The 18,174-nt window shown below is 25.0% G+C and overlaps 2 protein-coding genes across 3 annotated transcripts in view; one reads left to right on the top strand and one right to left on the bottom strand.

The window, feature by feature from the left end:
* LOC120775294 (nuclear pore complex protein Nup88) overlaps nucleotides 1–1,134 on the top strand; it is a 92,150-nt gene extending 91,016 nt beyond the window's left edge. The window contains exon 12 of the mRNA XM_040105410.1: nucleotides 838–1,134. Coding sequence (XP_039961344.1) covers nucleotides 838–901 — 64 coding nt within the window. The 3' untranslated portion in view covers nucleotides 902–1,134. The remainder of the gene's footprint in view (nucleotides 1–837) is intronic.
* A 1,567-nt stretch (nucleotides 1,135–2,701) lies between these two features.
* The window catches only part of LOC120774738 (sarcoplasmic calcium-binding protein), a 38,311-nt gene continuing 22,838 nt past the window's right edge, over nucleotides 2,702–18,174 (bottom strand). For both annotated transcript variants that reach the window (XM_040104492.1, XM_040104491.1), the window contains exons 2-6: nucleotides 17,306–18,144; nucleotides 7,342–7,550; nucleotides 6,735–6,807; nucleotides 3,343–3,651; nucleotides 2,702–3,268 (exon numbers count right to left, since the gene is read on the bottom strand). In XM_040104492.1, coding sequence (XP_039960426.1) covers nucleotides 3,038–3,268; nucleotides 3,343–3,651; nucleotides 6,735–6,807; nucleotides 7,342–7,550; nucleotides 17,306–17,422 — 939 coding nt within the window. In that variant the 5' untranslated portion in view covers nucleotides 17,423–18,144 and the 3' untranslated portion in view covers nucleotides 2,702–3,037. The remainder of the gene's footprint in view (nucleotides 3,269–3,342; nucleotides 3,652–6,734; nucleotides 6,808–7,341; nucleotides 7,551–17,305; nucleotides 18,145–18,174) is intronic.

Raw genomic sequence — 18,174 nt, 5'->3', positions numbered from 1 at the left:
GCGTAATTTATGAATGACCTGTCCATTGCCTTGTAATCGCGGTCGTAACACCTAAAATTTTAGAGTTTTGACAGCCGGAATCTTAATGCTATCAACTGCAGCATAAGATCCAATTTGTACTTTTTCATCTTATCTTAGAATTTTCACCTCAAAATAGTACGAATGAGTGCCGACCGATCGGATAAGTCATGGTTCATCTCTTCAACTCTGAAGAGAACGTTGATTGTTCGATTTCTTCTAATAGCGTCGTGTGATTGACTGTGTTATAGTCTTTTGACAAGTGCAACACTACTTTATACACTGTTTTTGTTTAACTATATGCTCTTTTTTAATAAGCATACATGCTACAATACAATTAGCCAGCTAGAACTATTGTGGATCCAATCCAAGGAAATCACAATCCTTCTGCATGTAAGTTGGAGCAGTTAGCTAGGTAGTGAATCTTTAGCATGTGATAAAATCTGATTTAAACATAAACTGAGAATTTCAACTTCTGCCATCATAAAAATAACATTTGAAGCACTCTGTATATTTTTGCTTTTCACCTAAAACACACACCTTACATTTGAAATTTACAAATCTTAAATAAGCTGCCATAGTTTTCTACACCCTGTGTTGTGTGTACAGTACGCATAAGAATATTTTGCTTTGATAATTAGAAATTTCGTGCAAAAGTAAATTTTTTGTTTATAAGAATTTAAAAATGTATTATAATTTATATTGTTTATTAGGCTTTAAAAATATATTTTATTTGTTTACTAAAACCATTAAGAAATAATAATATTTACATTTTTTTTGTTAATATCTCTCTCTGTTTTCATTGCTCTTATTCTATAGTGCCGCCGAAGTGGACTCTCAAATCCGTGATGTCAAGCATATCAACCAACAGCTTGGTGTTTAATAAAATTGTGCAACATCATCGAATTTTAATAACACTTACTACAATAATATATAATTTTAATGGTTGAATATTAAGCCAATTAGTTTAGTTTTCCAGCGCGAAAATGACAAAACAATAACATTTGTTTTGTTTCATTTTGCTTTTTGTTTATTAATTTTTATCCATACATATTACTTTCTAATGATATAATTTAAAATAAAATGCTCAAAATTATCAAGTGCATAGAAAATCAATTGTTGTTTACAGTTAAATATATTCTAAAGCAATCAGTTTTAACTCATAAACAGCACTATGGTCGGCAGTTGAAGATGGAACCAAAAATATTCACTCGCAAAGTTTGCAACAAATATTTAAAAATTACTTCGATTTTATAAAACTCGCGTGTACACTTCTAATTAAGCTTTGAGTTTATTTCTCAGAAGTCACATTTTTTCAGTCTGAACCAAAACCGTATCAAATTAAGGTAGCGGTCGGCCGTTATTTATGGAATGAAATGTGAAGTTTTATAAAATTAAATTTTAATTTCCAACGCTTGGTACTCTCCCCACTTTTTTTTTAATTTTGTTGTCGCGAAGCCATCACTCAACCGTTTAATAGAAGTTTGATGGCCTCAAACTTTGTGAAAGTTTCAGTGTTTCAACTTCAATTCGACGTCACTTGTATCCTACATAAGGAGAAATTACAGCACCAACATTGTTACAGAATATGACCAGAACTCAAATAAGACAGATTCGTAGGATTCCTCTTAGCATCGCCTGTAAATCATTTACCCATCGAAGTCTGTAAGTATAGTATTTTCATACCTGGTTATTGTTGAAGTAGTTATCTAAAAACCTGCTTGGACCTTCTTGTCACCTTTTCTAACAGCAAAGACTTCCGCCTGAAAGATTTTACAGTATATCGGAAATTTGAAGGGTCGCCTGAGACTTAGCGCCGAACAATGGATTCTGGCACCCACTTCATTAGACATTTTTGATCCGTCGGTGTTGATGTTAAGCTCTCATTATGAAGAAAACAGCGAACCGCTGTATTTGCTCTGAACGTTTTCCATATGAGGTTCTGTAGGCAGCAAGACCTGTAAAGCAAGATTGGCTTGGCTAACGTTATGTGCCACCTATATATAAAGTCAGGTGATAGGTTTCATGTAAACCCTGTTGTAAAGCTTCAGTAGCTGTTAGAGAAAATTTTTTTCTAGAAGATACTGAAGAAGAGTTGTTGTTTTAACGGTTATCAGTCTCCTTTAGGATGGTAAGGGTAAGGGGCTGTAGTCGACGTCATCAAGCGGGAGGCCCAGGAAACGTGTTGTTTCGACGAAGTCGGACCAAAGATTTAGTGCCTTAAGAAGAGTCTTCATCCCTGTTGTTGATGATATAACAAAATACATTGTCCAAAAAATGTCGAGGAATACTGTCATATTAGCAGTCCTTGTCAGCCTTTGGAACGGAGACTTCGTGCAACTACTCAGACTGGTTTAAAATGGACTATTGTAGACACGGGTGAGTACTGTAAGGAACCTCGTATTTATTTTGGACTGGTCCTAAAACTTATAAATCGGAAGTGTAAATCAAGTTTCATAAAAAGTGTTGCAGGCGGCTTTTTTCTTTTCATATTTGTAGACCTTCCTATACTCACCGTTCACACGTCATTCGGGGCTTAGTAACCGGAACGGACCCGGATTTGCATCCAGCCAAGAACTGTCATCCCGGCATCATGCTCCGAAATTACTTAAGTATTTTTTTCCGACGCTACAACAACAACGACCTTCCTATTTTCGCAGTTTTTTTGAAATAAAACGAACAATGTTTGTGTTTTTTAATTTCGTTTTCTTCTTTTTTTCCTTCTCTTTTTCGCTTTCTTACGTGATTCATTAAATTGTCTTATATGATATACAATAAACTGCTTAAAATCGCCACGTTCGTACGAACGCAGCGTTACCGTTATAAAAATAAATGTATTAACATAAAATAATAGTCTTAGCAAAGGGTTTCCTCCATAGATGTCGTCGTTGAAAATACCAAATTGCTCCGAGACACTTTGCATGCAGAGTATGTAGAGTATATATTGCGCGCGATGTAGATCGTGAAATTTGCCGCGCGCCAACAACTCCAACACAGCGGTGTACGCATGTTCAACAAGTCAGTGATCGATCAATGGACCCCAGAACATTTTCGATATTTTCGTCTCGTCTTCGGTTAGGAAAAATTGACGTCCCAAATGTAGAAACTCCTTTAAGGACAATTGGCCATCGCCATTTTTGTCTATCACAGCAAAGGAAATAGCGGCATCTTCATCCGAAAGACCCAGACAGCGGAAGAATAACTTATACTGTTCGAGATCCAAGTGGCCAGTGTGATCATAATCAACGGCCTGCAAATAAAAAACAACGAAATACATGCATTACTTAACTATAATTAAATAGCAATTAGTTATCAAGTAATTACCTTGAATAAATAGGGCAAAAAGCGTCCAATGCGCTTCTCCAACTGTTCGTCGTTGAGACGATGATGCACCTCCACCAAGAACTGCTCGGCAGTCACTAAATTATATGGCGTAATTTCGCCGAATTGCTCGACCCACGTTTGACGCATGACCTCTTCGAACTCAGCCGACATCTCGGGCGTGAGATGACCCAAGTCCGTGAAGCGCTTGGCAATCAATTTGTAGTCGTCAAATGAAACAACGCCATCGCGATTGACGTCGAGTATGCGGTGGAGTGTGCGCATTTTGCGACGCCAGAACTCGGAATCGCCCTGTAATGGGAGAAGAGAGAGATGGAGAGTTAAAAAATTGCTTTTGGGTAAATAATATATCAGGCTTTTATTTAAAAATTAATATAAGTAATTTTATTTCTAGAATTTTTATAGTTAAAGTAATACTTATTTCATAAATAATTAAAAAAAAATATTAGAAGAAGTATAACAAATTTAAAAATAAATTCCAAAACAATAAATTAATTAAAAAAATTAGTATAATTAAAATAAATTAGTTTTAATTCCATTTTTTTTTCTTTTGGAAAAACTAAAAATAATTAACAAATTATTTATTTAGAATAATAATTTGTAATGTACTCTAGTATATGTATTTACCGTTAGCATAATATACAATAATAAATTCGAATTAATAGAGGTAATATCTATTTAAAAATTATGGGAAATATTATAACAATTTTAATCTTTAAAAAAAAAAAATTTAAAAAAGTAGAAAAAAATTAAACTAATCTCAAAAATTAGGATAATAAAAAAATTAATTTTAATTATTATGAATTATTCATTTTTTGTTATCTTAACTCTATTGCTTTGTTTATTATTTTCAATTTTAAATATTTTAATTTCGGTACTTTTACTCTAAAATTTATATTTTAAACTATTTAAAAAATTAAAGTAATATTAATATGAAACTTAACTAATTAAATTGTTTTAATTCTAGTGCTTAAAATTTAAATAACTTTCAACTCTTCAAACCGATTAAAAAATATATTTAAACAATTAAATAAATAGATTAAAAAAAAAATTAATAATAAAAAATAAAAAAAAAAATTATTTTGGTTAAAAACAAATTTTTTTTTGCTGAAATATTCAATTAAAATGTTAAATAAAAAATAATAATTTTAATTCTAGTAATTTTACTATTAAAATAATATAAATTTTTATTAACTCATTCAAAAATAGTAATAATGTTTTTAAAATTAATTAGATTAATTAGAACTAAAAAAGTAATTTTAATTACCTTAAAATAATATTCAAATTTTTAAACGATTATTTTTTGTTTTTTTATAATTAAAAAATAAAAAAAATAACTTCACTTCTTCTAACGCTAAAATATGAAAAAAAAGTTGAATATTTTTATATAAATATTCAAATTTCAAATTTAATACTTTTGCAACTAAAATATTATTAAATGTTTTAAGTTAGGTTTCTTTATTAATTTTAGTAATTCTTTTTTAAATTTTTTTTATTATTTTTAATTAATTTTTTTCCCCCCTATTTTTATTTTAAAGCTATTCTCTGTTTTTTTCAATTTAATTTTTTTCTATTATAAGATTTATATGTATATAATTATATTATATATGTATATATACACATATTTTTTTTCAAATTTTAGTTTATGCATAGTAATTTATTTTTCTCTACTCGTTCCTTTCTCAAAAAATCTGAACCCGTTCGGCGCATGCAAATTAGTTGCTTAGAAACTAGTTGAAAAGCCGACATATTAATGGCGTTGACAAGCCACACTTAAATAGCGAAACAATACAGTTTCAGTCTGGTTTTTTGTTGCTTTAGCGTCTCATTAAATTCATTAAAAATCGGCATGTGTTTTGGACTTTTAAGCATTCAGAAAGCATCCGAAACACGCTTATTTGCATAGGAGGGATAGGGCAAAGAGAAAAAGTAAAAAAATTTAAAAATAAAATTAAAATAAAAAAATTAAAAATATACAAATAAATTATAAAATTATACAAGAACTTAATAAAAAATACAAAAACAATAGGACGCTGCAACAAAAATTTATTTGAACTGATTTTTAGTGCTATCGTCTAGGTAGTATTATGAAAAAATATTCAATTGGTGTTTGTATTTATATAAAAAAGTCAGCAAACTGGTTATAACTGTGCCCAGACTATGTCTGCTCTATAGAAATGTATGTATGTATATTAAAAAAATAACAAGTGTTACCAGATGAAATAATTAATAATCTGCATAAAAGTAAAATAAATTAAAAATACAGCAAAACTAGTTGGAAGTAAAAAAAATGTTGTTTTTTATTTGCTTTAATGATTTTAAAATATAAAAAAAAATATTTTTCTTTTAATTAAAACTTCTTTTTAAAAGAATTAGAGAACAACAACACAACTAAGATAGTGTGAAAGAAAAAATTTTAATTAAAATTTATTTTTAAAGAACTTTAAACAGTTATATTTAAAAACAATTAAAGAATATCGCTTTTGGTCAGGGACTGCAGCTAACCTAAGAACTTAGGCCGTCAACAGTTCGCCAAGCTGTGACCCTTGGTGGCCTGAGCTCAGCCTAAAAGAATAATAATGCAACTAAAATAATTTGAAAAAAAATATGAATAAAAAATAAAAAACAAAAACATTTTTTAAAATATATAAGTATTTATGATTTGTTCTATTATTTACAATTATATTACAAAAAAAATTAAAACTTATAATTAAACATATATAAAAGATTATTATATGTACATAAAACTATAGCAAAAAAAATAGAGATTAATAAATAATACAAAAAAAAATTTGAAAAAAATAAATATTAATAAAAATTTATTTTTACAATAAAAAAAATTTCAAAAAGGCATATTTAAAAAAATTAAAACTTATATTAAAAAAACTATAGGACAACTAATATAATTTGAAAAAAAATAGTGAATATTAATAAAAATTTATAATATTAATAAAAATAATATAAAAAAAATTTGAAAAAAAAATAAATGTTAATAAAAAATTATTTTTACAATAAAAAAAATTTTCAAAAAGGCATGTTTCAAAAAATTAAAACTTATATCAAAAAAACTGTAGGACAACTAATATAATTTGAAAAAAAAGTAAATATTAATACATGTAAATTTAATATAAAAAAATATAAGAAAATAATAAAATTAAATTAAATTAAAATACAACTTAATAAGTCTATTAATTGTTAATAATTTTAAAAATTTTATTTTTTTTTTTTAATAAATACTTTTAATAAATATGTATTTCTTTTATGCTATTTTTAAATAAATATTCATATATATAAAAATTTAATGTTAAATAAATATTTTTTTTTTATTGTAATAAAATTATTATTTAAATTTATTTTTATCAAAGAATGCTTACCCTCGCACTGTACTTGGCGCGTACGCTCGCACGTTTTTGTTCAAATTCATCGTCGGAATCCGAATCGCTATCACTGCAAAGGAAAGAATATTAACATTATTGCCTTAAATTGAAAAGAAAATATATATACTATATACTTGTAATATATTTCTAAACACGCCAAAATTACAAAAAAGAATCATATTTACACAAAAATATTAATAAAAATACATATTTTTAATTTAAACGACACTATAACTTTTAATAATTAAAAATCTGTTTTTATAATATTTTTACCTCTCTTATATAAATATTTAAAAATAAATGTATATAATTATTTAATTTTTTTTATAAAATTATTTAATTTTTGTGTGAATTTTACATGAATGTATTTAATGAAGAATTATTTAGCAATAAATATTTAAAGGCGATTTCAAGTTATTTTTATATTTTACAGCCAAAGTCCCTACCGCTAGTGTTGTTATATATTATTTTACAGGTAGCATATACTATGCATTTATAGTTGTATTTTCTTAATAAATAAATAGTTATTTCGTAATTTTGTATTCTAGTCTCAACAAAGAAGGAAAATCTTCATTTATCTGTGCTTTCATCGGAGTTTACTCACCTTTCTTCGTCACGCTTTGATGATGCTACCGTGGACACCTGTTTCTTCGAGCTACTTTTACGCTTGTTTAAATACGAATTGTTCACCCTGGGCTTCAACAGACAATAGCTGCCGTTGCAGACGGGCCTCATAAAACCAGCTGTGGGCAGCGTCGCAGCGTTGAGAGCTGTGCAAGTCGAGCGATGCTGTACAAGTGCAACGGTGGAATGCTGCAAAGAACAAAGTAGAATTGAACTGATTAATTTGTGGAGAAAGCGGCGGGTGAACAATAGCAATAAGAACAAAGAACTGTAATATACTTATGAATGAACAGGTGGTTCGGGGAAAATGAAGGAAATTGTTTGATGAGTCGATTAAAGCGCTTGAAATATTTAAAATTTGATTTAAAAAGTCAACAAACTACCTTAAATGAGTAATATTTATGTGTTTGAAGAAATTTCTTAAATTTATTTTACATTTAAATTGTGTTTACAAAATCGCATCACCTCGCTTTCTTTATAAATCAACACATTGTAATCAAATATATAACTTTTGTTATGTAAATAATATATGTAACATACAATTCTTAAAATCGAAATCATAAATTTTATTTGGGGTTTAAATACAAATAAATAAATAGTTTTCACAAGTCACGTCAAGTTTGTAAATATTATAACTGTATTGTGCTTCAAATTTGACTGCTCTGGTTTGGTGATTATCAAGCTATCGTACATATGTCATTACAATTCAAATGGAATGCATCTGCCACAAAGTAAGCATAAACTTATTTGCTTTCACATACTGTGTGTGTTATATATATTATCAATAACCAAAGTGAGGTTATGTAATATTTGTGCCCTTAATTTATGTGCATATATGATTTGTAAATATGTATGTGGATCAATGATTAGACAGTGGACACGTGAGCATTACTCAATACTAAATGAATTTCGAAATATATACATTAGAGTGATTCAAAAAAAAAAATTTGTTTTTTTCGTTTCATACTTGGAAAAATAGGTTCTTAGATACCTCTAAAAAGGCCTCTCCAAACATCAGTTTTTAATTGTAACGGGAAGGTCCTCCTACATACAGTTTTCTATTTTTTCTTATTATCAGATAGAAAAATTTATATCTCGCTTCCAACTACTTGAAAAAATATCTTGTTCCTTAAATTTTGTAGGAAATTGAATGCTCTACAAAAAAGGTCTATTATGATTTTTTCGTAAACCCAACCGTTTAAAAGATATTAACGGTTGAAGTTTGATTATTTTTGGGAAAATTTTTTATTTCTTATGAATTTTATAACTCAATGAAAAAAATCATTATGAATAAAGATTTTGGAGAGGCTTTCTTAGAGGTGTCTAGGAACCTATTTTTCCGTGTACGAAACGAAAAAAAAAAATTTTTTTTTGAATCACTCTAATATACATATGTATATACATACTAACATAAGTGCACTCAATTAATTTACAACAATTAAAGAAAAAATTAACTCTTAACCAACTTTTTTAGTTAATATTCTTAAATTTAATTAAATAACGTAACTTAATTACTTATTATATACTTAAGAGGGTATTCTTGTCTAAGATTTTGAAAAAATCGATTTTTTTTTCATATCTTGAAAGTTTAGACTTTCAAAAATAGACCTTGGAAGGATTTTTCAAAATTCGACTTGGCGTCCGTGTTCACTAGAATTGTCTCCTAAACTTTAAACGTGTTTTTCTCAAAACTGACTTTTTCGATTTCTCAGGTTCTACTGGACCGATTTACTTGAGTCTTCTTTATAGGCTTGTCTATGGTTGGAACTAGCCCCATCCCCATAATATAATATATATAATAAAGCCATATTACTACTTTTGTAAAATAACACGATTTAATAGCAAAAAAAATAGTGAAAATTCTCATTTTTTTCGTGCCTCTGACTACCCCTAACCCCTTAAGACATAATAATTTATATTTATTTACATATAAATTTTATTATTACTTCAAATTTATAGATAAAATATTTTCTACATTGCATTCTATATTTGTTTAATTTATTTGTTTTGTTTTTAAGCAAAATAAAATATTCAAATTAATTAAAAAAATTTATCAACAACTTATTTTATAGAAAAAAAAATTTAAAATAATAAATTAAAAATAATTTTTTTCCTAGAAAAAACTCTTTTTTCTTAGTTTTACGTATCAATTTTTATGTTTCATTGTTTCTTTTAATTGCATTTATTAACATTTTTAATTATGACTATTTATTTTATTTATTCAAAATTATTATTTTTCATATTCAAAATTTCTGATACATTTTTTCCTTTTTATTTTAACAAATATAAAATTTTCCTATTAATTTTGTTTTCAACACATAAAATTTTATTTTATCATTTCTGTTGTTAAGAAGAATTTTCTTAATTTCCTTTGAAAAATTGTTAATATTATTTTATCGTATTTTTAGAATAATTTAAAAAATAACTTTTGTTTATTATTTATTATTTTTTTTTTTTGATTCCAATAATTTCATTAATTTATTTTGATGGTTTTTATTATTAATTTTTTTTTATTCAATAACTTTATTAATTTGTGTTATGTTATTTATGTTATTAATTAGAAATGTTAAACTTTTTTTTTCGTTTTTTAGAATCATAAAATATTTAAAAAATATATTTTTCAAAAATAACTTGACTTTTAACATGGAAAATATAATTCTTTTTAATTTTTTGTATTTATTTGTTAATTTTTTTATTCCAAAAATTATATTAATTTACTTTAATTGTATTTATTTACAAATATTAAAATGATTATTTATATATATTTGAATTTCACTTTAAAATAAAATCATTTTTATAATTATTGTTTTAATAAATTATAACTTATTTTTATTTTTTTAATTAAGTTTCTTTTTTTTGCACATTCAGTAATTTTTTTCTAATTGTTTTCTTTTTTAATGTTATTAATTAATAATATTAATATTAATTATTTTTATTTAGAATCACAAAATATTTAAAAAATATATTTTTCATAAATCATTTGATTTTTAACATGGAAAATATAATTCTTTTTAATTTTTTGTATTTATTTGTTTATTTTTTTTGCCAAAAATTATATTAATTTACTTTAATTGTATTTATATGCATATAAATATTATAATGATTTTTAGTCGTTATTTTAAATTAATATTATTTCTGTTATTATTTAATTATATTTGAATTTCACAACTAAAATCTTCTTTTTTTTGTAATTATTTACTTAATTATTGTTTTAAAAAATTATAATTTATAAATATTTGTTTAATTAAGTTCCTTTTTTTTGCATATACAGTAATATATTTTCTAAATGTTTTTTTTTTTTATGTTATTTATTAATAATATTAATATTAATTATTGTTATTTAAATATTTTTCTTTGTTATTGATAGTTTATATAACATATAATAATTTTATATTTCAAAACTGTATTTATTTGCTTTGAAATACCCTTATTATTGACTTCATCTCATTTTCTCTTTGGTTTTTGTTTTTGTACTGCAATAGGGCAATAATTTAGTTAGTTTACTTCAACGTAGCGCCGGTTTCGAAAGTATTTATTTGCCAAGTTTTCTGGCACAAGGCACACGGCACACGCTTGTATATGTCTGTATTTATGTATGTATGTACATACACATACGCATTTATGCAAATGTCGTGTGTTGTCGTTTACGACACATCTTCAAGCGCCGTTAAACCATTTGGCTGTTTGCCAGTTATGAAAACGAAAGACTTCAACAAAAGCAACGAACTTGCGACGAAATGCTGGTATGTATGTATATATATATACATATGTATTTACAACTATTTATATACCATACACTTATTTATATGAATTAATTGCTTAACTGTTGCTGATCGTTATTCCATGCACACACTCCCATTTCTATACCCGTGTGTATGTATGTATATATGTAAGTACAATATATGAAGTTTTTCCCAAAAAGCCGAATTTTATGTTGTTTACCGTTGAAAAATGCAACCAAAACAAACTTTCTTCATGTAAAAAAAATTACGGTTAATTTTGTTTACTTCAAAGTTCATTGACTGCACGAAGTTAATTAAAATGTGTGTCGTGTGCAACTATTTGGAACTAATGAACGTTTTGTTTACTAACTTTGAAGGCGATTTGAATGAATTGCAGTTTAATATGGCAGGAATACGTATTAACTATGTACAGTTCCACTGTAAGCGACTTAAATATTGATAAAATTTTATTTTTTTAAACGTATTTATTTTTAAACTATTTTTACGTAAGCGTATGGGACTTTAAAAGGCTTATTTTATATGAATAGGGGTGCTGATAAGCGAATTTAAATTTGTGCGGGTTATAAGCATATACCTACATATACAAAAATGTATAAATGTTTTTTTTAATTTATTTATAGTATATATACATACACACACAAATTTTTTGTTTTTTATTTCTATTATAATTTTTTATTGTTTTTTAAATAATTTATTTTTTTGGTACTTTTTGTTTTATCATACTTTTTTTTTATTTTTTCTTTGTCTGCGCTTTTGAGATACTTTAAACCCATTTATTGCTTACGGCTGTCAATAAGTGCATACATACATACATACAAACATACTTATGCTGTTAAGTAGCATAAATAAAATATTTTCAAGTACAAACATGAAATAAGTGGAAAAACAAATAGTGTTTATATACATTTTTTGTAGTGGCTAATACTCCAAAAAGCAGAAAACAAAAATATTTACACTTTTAAATAAAGTTTGCATTTCTAATGGGTTTTTACAGTTATTTTCGCTTTACCATTTGTTTGCTGAAGTGGCGAGAGAGCAAGTGTTTTGTCTGTCTGGTTTTTTCTATACTTTTATTTTCGTTTTCGTTTTCATTTTTTTTTTTTATTTATTTTGTTTTTGTTTTATATATTTTTGTTTTTTGTTTTTTTTTTTTTTTCTTGTTTTATATTTTTCCTTTAAAATTTTGGCTCAAAAGCTTATAATGGACAATTACTGTGCAAGTTGAGATTTACAAATAATATTGTTTGTGACTTAAACAAAAAATATATGTGTTTAATAGGCAGATACATATTGTATATATTTATGTATGAATCTCATGGATTTTGGCGAGATTTTTTATGCAGAAATTTGTTAATTTTTTTCTTAAAGAAAATTAAATTTATTTAATGACAAATATACAAGAAATAGAAAATGTATACGTATATAAACAAAAGTAAAAATAAAATTAAAATATTTTTTTAAATTTTAAAAATTGTAACAAAAAAGCTTAAAAGAATAGAAAATATATATAAAAAATAGTAAGAATAAAAATAAATTTTTTTTTTTAATAAAAATTGTGACAAAAAAACTTAAAACAATAGAAAATATGTATATAAAAAAAATAGTAAGAATAAAAATAAAATATTTGTTTTATTTCAAAATATTAATTAAAAACAAAGCCTAGAACTAGACTTAGAACTCTGTTAAGTATTTTATATACATAAATTTTTTGTTATATTATATTGTTATATACTTATTTAGTGTTTTAATGCTAATTCTAAAAAATATAAACAAATATTTTAATTACAAAACTCAATTTTCATTTATTTTTCTTTTAATTAAAATTGCAAAAAACAATATTTTAATTTTTAATACCTTTAATAGTATATTAATTTCATTTTCCTTTTAAATAAAAGTTCAAATAAATATTTTATCAAAAATTTTCAAGTTCATTAAATTTTTTTTTGTATTTTTAATTTTATGATTGGTTTTTTATTATTATAAAATATATATAGTTTGTTATTATTATTATAAAATATATATATTTTGTTATATATTTCATATTTTAAGTATTAAATTTTTTTATTTTTTACTTTTACATTACAGTTTTTTATGTATTTTTAATTTTATAGTATATATGTATATTTTATTATATACATACATACATGTGTATTTCATATTTTTTATATACATTTTTTTTAAATTTTTTTTTTTTTAACTTTTAATTTATTACTAGTTTTTAATCACCTTTGTCCATTAACAATACATACACCTGCATATATACTTGCAAGCATACATTCATATATATTGATTTAGCAAATTATTCAAAAGACCTCGATTTCTTCTTTTTCAATTCGCATGCTCGCCGAATGCCACACGCAAAATACAAAGGCAACAATAATAGCAACGGTTTAATGAAGGCACCAGCAGCAATTTTTAATTAATGAAAAAACAAAAAAGCGGAAATTTTGTACCTTAAACCGTGAAGCTACTCAAAACAAAGATTTTGGAGCGTAAAGTCTGTTGTTCATAACAAGAATATACTAAAAAGTGAACCAAAAGGAAACTGAAGAAAGATATGACACTTAACTGACATAAATAAGGATAAAGATGATACGACTTTAGGTGAGGGGTTAGAGCTTATTATTTATAAAATCATCTATTATTACTTTTTCAATACTTATTTTGTATTTTTATAATTTTTTTATTAACCATTCATTAATGATTAATACCTTTTAATATTTTTTTTCTTTAAATTTTTTCACTATTATATTATTTATTGTACTATTTGCTTCCATTATTATTTTTTCTTTTTTATTTTATATTTTTGTATTAATCTTTTATTTTAAAATTTTTTATTAAATTTTTTATTTCTATATTATTTCTTTCATTATTATTTTGTTCCTTATTTTGTATTATTATTTTTTTTAAATACTTTTTTCATTACTTTTTTTTATTTTTTGTTTTTTCATATTATTTTATTTTTAAAATTTTATTTTTACATAATTCTTTTTATTTGAATATAAGTATATTTTATTTTCATTATGTTTTTTTTTTGTTATTTATTATTTTTTAACATTATTATTTGTTTTAGTATTATATATTAACATTAACATTTTTAAAAATAATAAGTTTTTTATTTGCTCGCATATTCGTGCTATAAAAAAATTCCTAACTTTAATTCCCTACTGGGTCTCTAGGTGCTAGGCTGCCACTATTAATCGTTTGCTTTGCATACAACATTGACCTGTTGCTCGCTATTTGTTTTCGTTTATTTTTTAATTAAAACGTTCTTTTGCCGTTGCTGCTCCTAGTACATCAAGGTTTCGAGACTTGGGTTTGTTAGCAATTTCTAAGTTTCGTGTGAGGTTGTCCATCGTAATTTTGTTAGTTTCTTTAGAGAAATATAGATTTAGAGAAATATATCTGGTTAAAAATAAAATATAATCAGCATCATTTATGGCTTCAAAGCCTTTTCTGGAAAAATTCCGAAAAATAGAGAGAGCAGTTGGGAAATATTTGCCTCCACAATCAAAAAATCATTGTCGAAAATTTTGTAAAGGCAAAACAACACCAACTACATATGGTGCATACATATGATCTGTATGTACGATATTCAAAACTCAAAACACGAACACGTGTTCGGCAGAAGCCAAAAAATGTTATAATAAAGTTGTTCATATACCTACATATATGTTTGAGTACAAATGCAACCCTGTGTAGTGATAAAGTAAGCCTAATAACCAAATAGGCCGACAATAACCAAAGAATGGAAGAAAAACTAAGAAAAAATATTTTTATGCATGTACACTATGGCATACATACAATGTATGTAGCTGTGCTTGTATGTATGCAGACTTTACAGATAAAGCGAAACGAGTGTGTTTAATCTTTACAAAGTTTCAATATTTCGAAACAGTCAAATATAAATGCCAACGAATACAAATTTGAATATATACACACACATGCATATATATAAAAACTAAAATATGTATTTTTATAAATTTCAAAATCAATCTACTTACATGAATGTATGTGGTATTTGTGTACTTATGTATATGTGCACAGATGATATCTACATACATACATACATACATATATGTATGTATTTATACATATATATATGCAGATGTCATATGTGCTACATGCATGTTTAACTACACATACATACATATACCACATACATTCATGTAGATTTTTTTGAAATTTCCCGCACATTCGAGAACACTCTTCTCTAATGAGTTTGAAGTTGAAAGAAGTACTCGTATTAATTATAGTTTTTTTCGAATAAAACTCATTAAGTGGGACCGATAAGTGTGTAAGATTAGACATGGACATGCTATTCACAAAATGTAGCAGACATGTTGTTGTGTTGTATGCCTGCATGTAAATGCAGATACTGTTAACATAAGCCTTAATTAAAAATGTTTGCTGCAAGTATTTTGTTTTCCATTTTCAATCGTACAATGCATAAAATCAAAAATTTTGTAGAAGAAAGAAATTTTTAATTTTTAAAAAATTCTACAAAACAAAAAATTCTCATTTTTTATAACAAAAACACTTATTTTTGGTATTTATCAAATAATGTCTGAACTTATGTTTGGACTTTTCACACTGTTTGTAAAATCTATTATATAATATTTAATTTAAAGCAAAAATATTTTTTAGAATAATTGTATTTTGAAATTTTCTTATAGTTAGAAATATGCAAAAAAAAACAAAAATTAACGAATAAGACTTTAAACTCTTTTAAAAAAAAAAATTATAATATATTTTTATAAATGTTTGGTAATTTCATGTTTTTAATAGAATTTAAATTTTTTTTAAATTTTTTCTTATACTTTAAAATTTGCAAAAAATAACAACAAAAGAAAAAACTTCAAACTTTTTTCAACACATTTGTTTTTAAGATTTGGTAATTTCACGCTTTTTTAAATAGAATTTATTAAATTGCCTATAATTTAACGTAAACAAGTTTTTTAAAATAACTTTGTCTGAAAATTTTCCTATTATTAACAGTTTGCAAAATAGATAAAAACGAAAGCAAAAATAGCAAACAAACAAATTTTAACGATTTTCACCAACGATTTTGTTTTTTTATCAATTGTTTGTAAATGAATTTTCATATATTTTTAATTAATTTATTTTATTATTTTTTTTAATAAATAATAAACAAATTTTAATTAGTAACTGATTTTCTAATATTTTATTTGAAAAAAATTAATTGAAAAATGTAAACTAACAACTGAAAATATTTTTTTTATAATTTACCACAAACAAATTTTAATTAATATTATTTTAATTAAACATAAAATTTTTTTTATTTATTATATATTATAAAATTTGACACTTAAAAAAGTGTTATAATAATTTTATAAAAATTTTTTTTAATTTTAAAATAATTTTTTTAATTTGTATTTTTTATTTTTTTTTATAATTTATGTATTTTATTTTTATTATTATTTTTTTTTATAATTTAATTTAAATTGTTTTAATAACTTTTTTAAATAAATTTACTTAAATATTAATTATTTTTATTTATATCAATTGTTTAATAAATTTAAGAGGAAAATTATAGATCGGAAGAGCACACGTTTTTGTTAATTTCAAAACTAAATATTTTTTGATTTATTTTCTATTTAATTTAAAAAGATTTTCATTAATATTAAAAAATAATATTTAATTTTCCAATTATTTTTATTTATTTAATAAATTTAAGAGCAAAATTTTTATTATTTTTATTAATTACGAAAATTTATATATTTTTATTTGATTTATTTTTTGTTTAATTCAAAAAAACATTATTTTATTTGTAATATGAACTATATGGGCAACTAGCCCAAGTTTGCGGAAGAAGCTAAGAACACAAAATAGTTGAAAAAAAAATTCTCAAAATAAATGCGACCTGCATTAATAAGATCTACTGTACTGAACCCACCCTTCCTTAATTATCAGTAGAATTAAATGTTTGATTTTGAAGTTTATTAATATATACAAATACATATATAAAACATTAAAATGTAGTAATATTCAAACACAAAAGTATGCGTACGCTGCTAAAAGTATAGTCAGTTGATAATAATAACTATATTAATTTTATATTATGTGTTTAATAATTTTTTTAATTTTTGTTTATAGTTTTTAATTTTTTTTTTAATTTCCAATATATATACGCATACTTTTGTGCACGACTGTAGCATGTAACACTAACTTCAAACTTACATTGGCTTCAATGTCCATGAAACAATGGGAGATTGCAGCATTGCCCACGGCGATGCTGCGTTCCAGCATTTCTTTGGAAGTGCGCAAAAAGCCACGGCTCATAATTGCAAAAGCCATTTTGTTGTGTTAGCTTTTCGTCTACAACACGATATTAAAAACGCCAACTTTTTTATGGAAATAATAGGCAGGTATTTGAAAGACGCACACACAGAAAAGCACTGCAAACACTATCAGGATAGTAAGTGTGTGATCATTTAAATGTGTTTGCTTTATTTGGCAGCGGTTTGAAAATTCGAAAACAGATTTTGAAATTTCAAGCAAAAGTTTTGATTTTTTTAAGCGTTTAGCTTACACAATTTGCAATCACTGTTCTCTTTAAATAATTTTTTGTTAAAAAATAATTTTCGAAAACTTGAAAAATTCACACCGAAAAATTTTTATTTAGACTTGCGCAGTTTTTACACTGTTTGTATTTTCGAAACTCTTTTCACAACACAATTGAAACACTTTTTCGCTTTCTTCTGACTTTTGAAAATTTTCAATTTCTTGTGATTGTTTTTACTTTGATTGCAAGTTTTTATATTGAGTTCTTTGCTTTTTGGTTAAGTATTGAAACTCTCGCAGTTTTTGGGAAATAGTACGACCGTTCGCTTCAGCGTTCGAATACAATTTGAACGAAACTCCTAGGCGGCACGCACGAATAAACCCCTGCCACGCTGCCCAAAAGCGCAGCTGGCGTTACAACGCAGTCAGTGACGGTAGCGCAAAGAGCAGCGGCAGAGTTGTTGTTTATGGCTTTGCCGTCACACACACGTACACACGTGGAGTATATAGAGGAACTGGAAACATAAATATAAATGTGTGAGTGC

Source organism: Bactrocera tryoni, chromosome 4 (genome assembly GCF_016617805.1).
Source record: "Bactrocera tryoni isolate S06 chromosome 4, CSIRO_BtryS06_freeze2, whole genome shotgun sequence".
In the NCBI taxonomy this organism is placed as follows: Eukaryota; Metazoa; Arthropoda; class Insecta; order Diptera; family Tephritidae; genus Bactrocera; species Bactrocera tryoni.
The sequence above is the reverse complement of the archived record's forward strand: the minus strand, read 5'-3'. Positions and strand labels throughout refer to the sequence as shown.